The sequence below is a fragment of the Gymnodraco acuticeps genome, unplaced genomic scaffold (genome assembly GCF_902827175.1).
Source record: "Gymnodraco acuticeps unplaced genomic scaffold, fGymAcu1.1, whole genome shotgun sequence".
Lineage (NCBI taxonomy): Eukaryota > Metazoa > Chordata > Actinopteri > Perciformes > Bathydraconidae > Gymnodraco > Gymnodraco acuticeps.
Window position 1 is genome coordinate 2,901,039 of NW_022990966.1, and position 9,690 is coordinate 2,910,728.

At 38.2% G+C, this 9,690-nt stretch overlaps 1 protein-coding gene across 2 annotated transcripts; it reads right to left on the bottom strand.

Annotated features, from left to right (window-relative positions):
- Window positions 1-6,432: 6,432 nt before the first annotated feature.
- On the bottom strand, window positions 6,433-9,431 carry LOC117558897 (phospholipase A and acyltransferase 4-like). 2 transcript variants are annotated; one of them, XM_034235401.1, is made up of 5 exons: window positions 9,415-9,431; window positions 8,501-8,601; window positions 7,554-7,665; window positions 7,060-7,328; window positions 6,433-6,881 (listed from the first exon to the last, which is right to left on the bottom strand). In XM_034235401.1, the coding sequence occupies exons 2-5, from the start codon at window positions 8,513-8,515 to the stop codon at window positions 6,753-6,755; spliced, it is 525 nt and encodes a 174-aa protein (XP_034091292.1). In that variant the 5' UTR covers window positions 8,516-8,601; window positions 9,415-9,431; the 3' UTR covers window positions 6,433-6,752. The 2 variants fall into 2 exon arrangements, with proteins under 2 accessions (XP_034091292.1, XP_034091290.1); XM_034235399.1 differs by lacking the exon at window positions 9,415-9,431 and having other exon boundaries at window positions 8,501-8,758.
- Window positions 9,432-9,690: the final 259 nt, after the last annotated feature.

Sequence of the window (9,690 nt, forward strand, 5' to 3'; positions counted from 1 at the left end):
ATAATCAACCCTTGCATCATAGTTCATGGAGTTTACCGTCTCTGCCTTTTCTTTCCATATTCGATGAAGTCGCTCTATTCTCCTACAAATTGTCAATCAACACTCTTTTCTTTTTACCATTTAGAAGGTCCTAACCTGAACATGTTTTAGTTGTAGTGTTAACCATGCACTTTCCAGCACAGAAAGTGAAGACACTCAGGTCATTCCAACTTTTAGTCAAAGTTACTCAAACATGTGACACATAAACCAACATAACATACATACAAGATATGTAGAATATACATTTCCTTTTCAGATAATGAATGCAACTGAATGACACAAAAATAAATCATACCTTCATCATGGGTTAATATAGGTTTTTGTAGAAACATTTTTAGCACTTGGTTGTAGTTTGTTTTAATGTTGAGACTGTCCACATTATTACCATTGATGGAAGACTTAATATTATTTAAAGATATGATTTATTGCAGGGTTTATGTAAATGTGAGGATTAGTATGGGCTGGGTATTGTATCTCTAATAAACGGCAAACATGTAAATATATAAAACATGTGGTGGAATTGAACATACAGTACATGTTCGTAATCCATAGATGTAGACCAGTGTTTCTCAAACTTTTTCATACCAAGGACCACTTAACCAATAAAAAAACACTCACGGACCACCTAACTCCACAAATATCCAAAAACACATCATTTTTTACAAATCGCCTGAAAATTGTACAAACAAGTGGCAACATGTGTGATGAAGGTGTTTATCTGGGCTATATCATGCAATCGAAAGTGAAACTTAAGCTCGCTCCATTGCGGAGATATTCCCGCGAGAGTGCGGAAAACTTAAATAAATAAATGTATTTCAAATGTGAAATTTTACCAATATACTCACGGACCACTAGGGAGCGCTCACGGACCACCAGTCGTCCGCGGACCACACTTTGAGAAGCACTGTAGGTCATTTAGGTTTGGAAACATATTAAAAAAAAACATGGACATACTATTAAGATTAAAAAGATGTTGTAGGCACAGAAATGTAATGTGTAGTCTCATAATATGATTAATGCTATAAAGTTCAAATCTACCATTTTTTCAAAGTTGGAAAAAACAAAAAAACACACATTACATGTTAGACGCTTTTATCCAAAGCGACTTACATACTCAATACTGTGGGCAATCCCCACAGGAGCAATTTGGGGTGAAGTGTCTTCAGGGACACAACGACATGCTGACTGCAGTGGGGTTTGAACCTGTGCTCCCTTGATCCCAACACCAACGCACTACCCCACTGCGCCACACATCAGGAACACTCCTGTGAATTGAAACGCTGTATTATGCAAATATTGAATGATGAACGTGTTGGTAGAGAAATGTTCTTCTCTGAATGGTTTGACTGTATATAATCAATAAAATCCAAATGTACATAAACAGGTAAACTTGTTAAGCTTTGCTGCTTTACAACTCCTGGTTAGGGGGAGGCTAAGCTGCACATTTGTGGATCCAAGGACCTATTTATTCCTGTTTCTGAGACAGGCAGGCCCATTCAGCTGACGCACAATCTCCACCATTAACCTCCAGTCTATTTCTGTGACATATTTACGCCCACGTGTCAGGCTCTGTGAATCTACCTGTGTTTGACCGAGCCGGATAATTTACACAGGAAGCTTTTGGGAACAAACATTTGCACTTATTATATGTCGCATACCTCTTAGGAGCAACCTCAGGCATACATGTGAGCGCAGCAGAAGACAGATAAGAACATGTATGCACACAGAAGGCATTCATAGCAGGCAGTAATAACATAGTGCTGCTTTTGAGGAGCCAGCCACAGTTCTGCAGACAGAGAGGGTACATACACGAGATGTTATTGCTCTATATGTTTATAACGCTGCCATGGAAAAATAAGAGGCTCGGCCACAGGCATTTCCTCTGCTTCTCTCCCCCCGGTTGCATCTCCAAGCCTGTGTGGAAAGGAGGCAGTGAGCGTTTAGATGAGGGCTGAGCACATGTCACGCTTCATCATTTTTCACAAATAGGCTTCCTGATTTCTCTTTCTGTATATAATCCATCACAAACCTCTCTCACCACTCGGCTTTTGTTTCTCCAAAACTAGCTATTTTATTTGTATCACGAGGTCAGCCCTGCATGGAGCAGGGCTGACCTCGTGAATCGTCCAATTTACTTGATGAAGAATATTTGGTGCATCTATTGTATGCATTGTATTGTTTGACCCTTATGCTGCTCACTACTGGTTGCTTATATAGCTGGCCACCAAGGAGTTTAAGTGTATGTCATTGCTGTTGTATCTAAAATGAATATCTGATGTCTTAGGCATGAATAACATTGATTTTCAGAAACAGGATTGACTCCATTGTTTGCTTGTAGTCTGCTCAATCTTTAGGTATCAGTGTGCTTCAGACAGAGGTCTTGTCATATTGTTGAATATAATCAACTTTCCAATTTCAAAATTGCATTGAGCTGATTCGTTTTGTAAGAAGGCAGATATAAGCTACTGTTGCTACATGAAAAGCCTTTGCAGAACTAAAGGCCTACACCCAACACTACCCTCATCAAAGTTGCATGCCTTGGTGAGGGAGGCATCATGAACAGTTTACACACCAAATAATAAGTGCCTACAGATTATTTCAGTCAATCTTTTTACTCTATCCTCAGGCTTTTCCCAGATAACGGCATGGCTTATTTATGAGTTTCACATGTGAACAGCCATCTTAGTGTTTGTGCATCATCCGTATTCACATTATCAATAGCTATTTTGACCTACTAAAAAATGCATTGCACTGTTTACGGAAGAAAGTACAGCAGATATCACAGTACAGATCTATAGAAAACAGACAGACGTAATTATTTCGTAGTTTTTATCCTTCAGTTTTGGTTGAGTCCAAATATCATCAACCAAATGTATTTCTCCAATCACATCTTTCTTCAGTATCCAGACATATCACACTTGTTGTCTAGGAGCTCTATTGGTTATTTCTGTATGCTGTTATGTTGGTGTTACAAGAAGAAGTGTATTTGGTAAGTGTTGAATCAGCTTTCACAGAACAGTTCTTTTAGCTCAGCTTTCATGTCTTTTTGTATTATTTCACTATTAAACATGAGCTTCAAGGACACAGAAAGCGAAGGAAATGAAACCTATTCTAGTCTTGTACTTATTGTAAATGATATGGTCAGCCTATAATGTGAATGTAAATAAAAGCCAAATTCATGTCGCATTGAATTATTTTCAGATATAGGCAACCTCTGCTCGTCTCTGCTCTTCTAAAACCAGCTCTCCGTTTCTGATCCAAGGATAATTAGGCCTTGGAGCAAGACGGTGAATGTTTGTTCTCACTCCGCTCGCCTTGAAAGAGAATGCTTTTTATGGATGCTGCAGTACGACCGTATATATCCCTTGAAAAAGGCAGATCTGTAGCTGCTCGTGCCTCTGATGTGCTATCCAACTTTAAAATACAGCTTTGCGAGCTCAGTCTTCTTCAAAGCTTTCTTTGCCCCGTACTGCCAGCGCCAACTCGGCTCTGCCTGCTGCCTTGACGTGATGAGTGAAGAAGTCGGGGTGAAAAGCCTGTAAGAAAATGTAGCTAATTCATAAAACAAGCAAACATCTCACAAGCAAAAAAAACGTAGCTATAGAATCATGAAATATACCAAGAAGCCACCATAAAATGGGACATTGAGCCATTGATGTGTTGTGTGTGTTGATCACTGTTCCATTTAGGATTCTCTGCAAGTAATCAGCGTAGAAAAAAACACTCCTTTCATTCTCTTTGACTTTGAGGCCTAATGGCTTTTTTAGTAACGACTTTCTGTCTTTAACGGCACAAACATCATTAACCCAGCCCATTGTTATTCTAATCTCTCTCCGTCAGTGGCCTCGGAGGCTGAGGCGTCGTCTCGGAGAAACAGTTTCCTCATTGTGCGACGGAGGGAGGGGGATGGAGGTGGTGAGGTGGCTGCTTCAACTGCTGCCACCTGAGCGGGCATCGGCCTCCAGAGAACCTTACATTTAGGGTGGTCCAACACGACAATCTCCAAACCACGTCCTCCTGGCTCTCCTCTTTATGTGCTCCTAATTCCACCTCCCACCATCCCCTTTCCCCAGCCCTCTCTCACAAAAAGCCTCTCACACGATGAACAAAGTTTCACTGGTCCTCATTTGTTGACTTATCTGGCATGGTGGCAGTTTCTCCTTTAGAAAGAAAAGTCTTTAAACAGTGTTTGGAGGGCTTGTATTGCAGCAGGGAGGACTGTTGTGTTGTGTCCCTCCAGACACACAGGAAGAGCCTCTGCCATCTCCTCCACGACTTAAGCAGGTGCAAAGACAAGGCTCAATGACATCTTTGTACCAAATGGAAGAAGTTTGGGGGTTTAGTAGCCCTCCTGGCGGGGGCCTGCACCACCTCCCCTCCTCCGTCTGCCTTTTTGGGGGACTTGAACATGAGAATTAGCACTGACAGGCCGCAGAGGGGGAAGCTATATATTCTGAGGTGACACAGACACCAAAGGTAGTTGTTTTAGGCTTCCACGGTTGCCTGTCATGATGCTTTTATCTCAGGCTGCTCTGGTCTTTTACTGGCTGTGGTAATTCATGTTGCCTCTAAGCCCGGTTTACAATAGAAACACACAATATCAAGCACTGTTTTCTTAAAATGAAAAATGTATGAACAACTCTATAGTCCAGAGATCTTCATTTAAATGCATAACTTCAATCATGTATATTACTGGTAATCAGGAATGTGTCAACCCTTGAGGAAAAGCAATTATATCAAACATGTTACATACATAATTTGTTCATAGAGAGAACACATTAGTTGCCTAACCTTCTTGTTGTCCTCGGGTAAAATTTCACAGTTTTTTAAAATATGTATTATGTTATTTATATGTTATTTCATCTAATTGCTATATAACATCACTACTTTCATTACGTTATTCCTGATTAATTTTGTTTTAAAGCATCTGGTCACATTATGTGCTGCCAACACATGTGAAATGGTTTAAAAACAGAATCCTTACTAAACCAGTCAGTGATAATCGATCAGCAAAGTCATTGAAAATGTTGGCCTTTTTTAACTAAACCAAGTTTTAAGTTTGTGTAAATTAGGTCTATTGACCACAAGTTGGAAAAAGATCAAATTTAAAGTAAAGTAAAACTGATTAACCATTTACTTTTATTCAAGTTCCGGCTTTAACTTCACCCCCTATACCTAAGAATCACAGCTGCTAGTGGAACATGTGCTGCTTGGTGGTTATATGCTGGAATTGGCAAGAAAGTGATTTCCAGTGTTGGCTGGCAGCTATTTAGGACACTATCCCAGATGTATTTCCAATGCGAAGTGTTCCAAGTTTCTGTTTCCTCCTCTACCTACGCGTTGATATCAGATGTGACAGTTCTACCACCTGCTTGTTCATGATGTGATTCCTGCTCTCCTGCAATGGTGTGAGATTTCAACGCTGTCGTAAAATGTGTTTCAATTCATATATTTCCACAGGATACCTTACTTAAAATATGCAATAATGTCTTACTTTATCTGCTTCTAAGCTACATGAAAAAATGACGGTGAGTCCATAATAATGGTCAAAACTATTACATTCTTTAACCTACATGTGTTTGTGTGACATTCATCACAAACCCACAAATCAGCTGCAAATGCACACACACACATAAACACTTTAAAACACTTTTTTGTACTTTTGGGAACCGTCAATGTAAACACTTTTCTGATTCTAAACCCTAACATAAGTATAACTTTGATTATGAAGACTTTCCCTTTCAAGTGCCCCTACTTTCTCAAATATAGTTACTTTCCAAAAGGTCCTCACTCTCATGGTCTATGTGTCTAATTGGTCCTCACAAAGACAGAAGAACAAGAGTGTGCACACACAGTATGTAGATGACATGGTCTTGTGTGAATCTGCTCTTCCCCACCTGCAACGGCTGTAACACATGGTGAACAGTGGTAGATTGTGATGCAGCACAAAGTAAGAACAGATGCGACGGGGGTTAAAGTCCCTTTTAAGCTCATAACTAGGCCGCAAAGATAACAAATACTACGTGTTCTCCTGTCTGCCTTTTCAACATCATGACCTCTGCCCTCTCTGCCCATTATTTGCACTTAGTACCTCAATCAAAGTTCAAAGTGTATTTAACCATTATGATTGATATGATTATACAATCATGTTTGCCTGTAATGTTGGTGATTATTCTTAATCTAGAAGATTTACAACAAAAATGTACACATTAAGTACAGATTTGCACACAGAACAGGACATTAAAATAAAAAAAGATCGAAAGTAAAAAATATTTCTCAGTTCACTTTAATGATTTCCATTTATTTATAAATAAATAAAAATAATTGATCCAAAACACAAACAAATAATAATACAGTAAATAAGTTCAAGATTGAGTCTTAACATAAGATTACTTCACTTGTCACTTTTCTTTATTTAATCCTAAAAAAATGAACTCATGGCAAGTTATTCATTGTAATATACATTTCAGGCATAAATAAACAACCATGAAGTGAATCTATACCAACATCAATATAAAACTTAAAGTTTTAACAGCCATGGATTTACCCATTACATCTTATCCCACATTTTGACATTACAGTAGGAAACATTTATTTTGTACAGGTGCAATAGTTCATTCCAGAATTTAAATAATCATTACTGCCAGGTGAATTGACTGAAACACTGGCAATATCTTTTCTTTCATCTTTCTGTCTCAGTTACGATGTCTCCTTTATTCTTCTTCTTCTTCTTCTTCTTCTTCTTCTTGATCCTTAAACAAGGCGGAAAGCAGAATGGCCCCTGCAGCCAGAATGCCCACACCCACTACAGCTGCACCTCCAATCGCAGCAGCTCTGTTAACCTGCAAAACACCAATGAATGGTGGTCTGAGGGTCAAACAAATATTGCTGGAAACATTTAACTATTCAATTAAAACCAGAACGTTTCTAATTTACTCATGGCTCTGTATGGTAAAAGAAGCAGAGTTTGCATGATATTTAGTACTGGAAAAAGTAGTATAACATCTACAAAATCCTCACCTGTCTCGACTGTGAAATGCCGTATCGTAGCTCCGTGACAAAGTGCTCACAGTTGTGACTGGTGAGGGAGTACGGAAGCTCCTGACCCACCATCCTACACGCCTCTCTCACAATGATGTCACGCTGCCGAGGTTCATACTTGTAATCTAGGAAGTTGTTGATTGCATAACGATGGGGGCCGACCACTTCCCAGAGCTTCTGGCACCTCACCTCAGCCTTGTTGCTGTCCAGGAGCACCATCAGGCTGTTAAAAGGGTTTGAATCATCACCTGGGAGTTAAACAAAAGACACAAACAGAACTGAAGTAAGAATAAAGTGGGTTAGAGAAGAAATTGAATACACACAGAGAAAAAGATTGTAAGTATCAATGGTCATTGTATTCTATAATATTATACATGTGACTAATTGGCTAACATTCTCTGCCATTATGGTAAGTGGCAGATAAGGTTTTAGATAGTGTATCCAAGATTAATACAGTAAATACAACACTTTACCACTTGGGGGAATCAAATGAACAACTTCATTTCCACCGATGTAGACAGCCCAGTGCTCGTATGTTCCACGGAAGATCTTGATAAGGTCCCCTGGCTTAGGACCTTGGTCAAACTAAAATGGTTAAAAAACATTAATTTACAAAAATAACAAACTTGACATAAAGTCAGTTTTGATCAGTTCTTAAAGCTACCCTCGGGTTAGGGTTCATGAGCACTGAAGTAAGAACAGCAGGGAAGAAGACTGCAATCTAGTTAACATAGATGTAAATAAAATGGTGTTTCAGTGAAAAACAATGGTTTTAAACTGCAGAGCTTCTTAAATTATGACCTTCTTTCATGAAATGAGTATTTCCTTTGTTCTTGTCTGACATTATACTAAATCAATAAATGTATCAGGGCATGGATCATTAAACAAGCAGGGCAAAGTAACACGCAGATAGGCACATGTTTGGAAAGAGGGTATGTGCATAGTCAACACTGGTAGATACTTTCAGTAAGTTGGAAAATGTTATTTATTATTTGGTTTATTTTTGAGAATCGCGTGTCAAAAAACATTAATCTCCAAAAGAAAAGATAGGATTTAGCTATTTGGTCGTTCTTATCTGTAGTCCCTGCAGAAACACATGACAATGAACAAACACTAATGATATGCACAACTTATGCATTATGCACATTTTTTCTAGTTTTCTATGTTAGATATTCTTAATTTCTTTGTTTAATGTTACCTGAATGTTGCCATATATTTTCACTTAAATGGTAACAGATTGCTTTACGGAAAGACATTTCAAATAAACTAATTATGCGTTGTTATTGAGGAGTACTAAACACATCAAATATATATACCTTAAGTATTTAAAACTGTTGCCAGTGTACAAATATAATGTAAAGCAGCATTACATCTAGTCTGAGTCATGAGTGACAGCAGGGCTCAGCAGCAGGAGACTCACCAGTGTTGGAGCCATGTCTTCACTTCTTCTTCTTCTCCTTCTTCTTCTTTAACTGAACAGAGGCGACGTGTAGCCAATTTATCCCAGCTGGAAACTGAAACCTAAGTGTGCTTACGTCCCAGAAGCGAAAGTGATATGGAAACAGAAACAGACGATTAGATAAGTATATTGGTGCACACACTGTATGACTTGGCAGCTTGGTCTGAATTTGCAAGTCATTGACAGGTCGAGTCTGATAATGTTACACTGAAGACCTGCAGGTGGAGGGAGTGAGTGCATTAAGCTGCAAAGGCTAAGTTTCATTTCTGGGGAACTGGTTAGGCCCTCGTGTTACTGCAAGTCTGGTTTCAAGTTTCAGATGCAGAGTTTTGCAGTGATCTCCTCCTTATGCTAGAGAAAAGAAAATGAGTAATGCTTTGTTATATATAAATATATATTTTTTTTTTTGTTTTATATATATTTGTTTCTATTTATAATATTTCAATGTTTGTGTGTTTTATGAAAACCAGCCTACTCAACAGTTTGACAACACACTTAACAGAATATAATAATACTCTTATTCATTGTATATGAATTCATTAAAAAGTGTCATTGAATTATTAGTAAAACATGTCATGTGGATCCAAAAAAGCTGAATCATTAAAATGTTCCTATTAAATAAAAGATTAGAATAAAATCCAATAAAAATAGGCGTGTCCTACTTGCCCTGGTTAGTATAAAAGTATGCATTGAATGACATGACATGGAAGCCATTGAAAACAAATAGGACTTTTTACTATATAAAACTGCTGAATTCTCCTAAACATGTTCGCTGTTTGCTAGAAGTATATTAAAAAAGTGATGTTTTCACTAGCTAACGTGATCTAGACAGACGGTGTCTCGTCGTCTCCATAGGCAAGAAACGTCTTACTGACGGACAGAGATCTTCTCAGGACTCTCCCCAGGATTTAAGGTTTTGCTTAGGAGCAAATGACCAACTAACGTTAATACGGAGAGCATTATCTCATACTGTTGATATAAGGAATAAGGTAAGGATAAGGAAAGCTGTACGCTGGAGCTGTGCTGCTCCTCACTTGGGTTAAAAATAATGCTTGCTAACAATGCAAGCAGATTAATAATACTAATAATATCAATAATAATGCATACAAATGATAATTATTGCAGATTATAGATTATAAATAAATCATTTA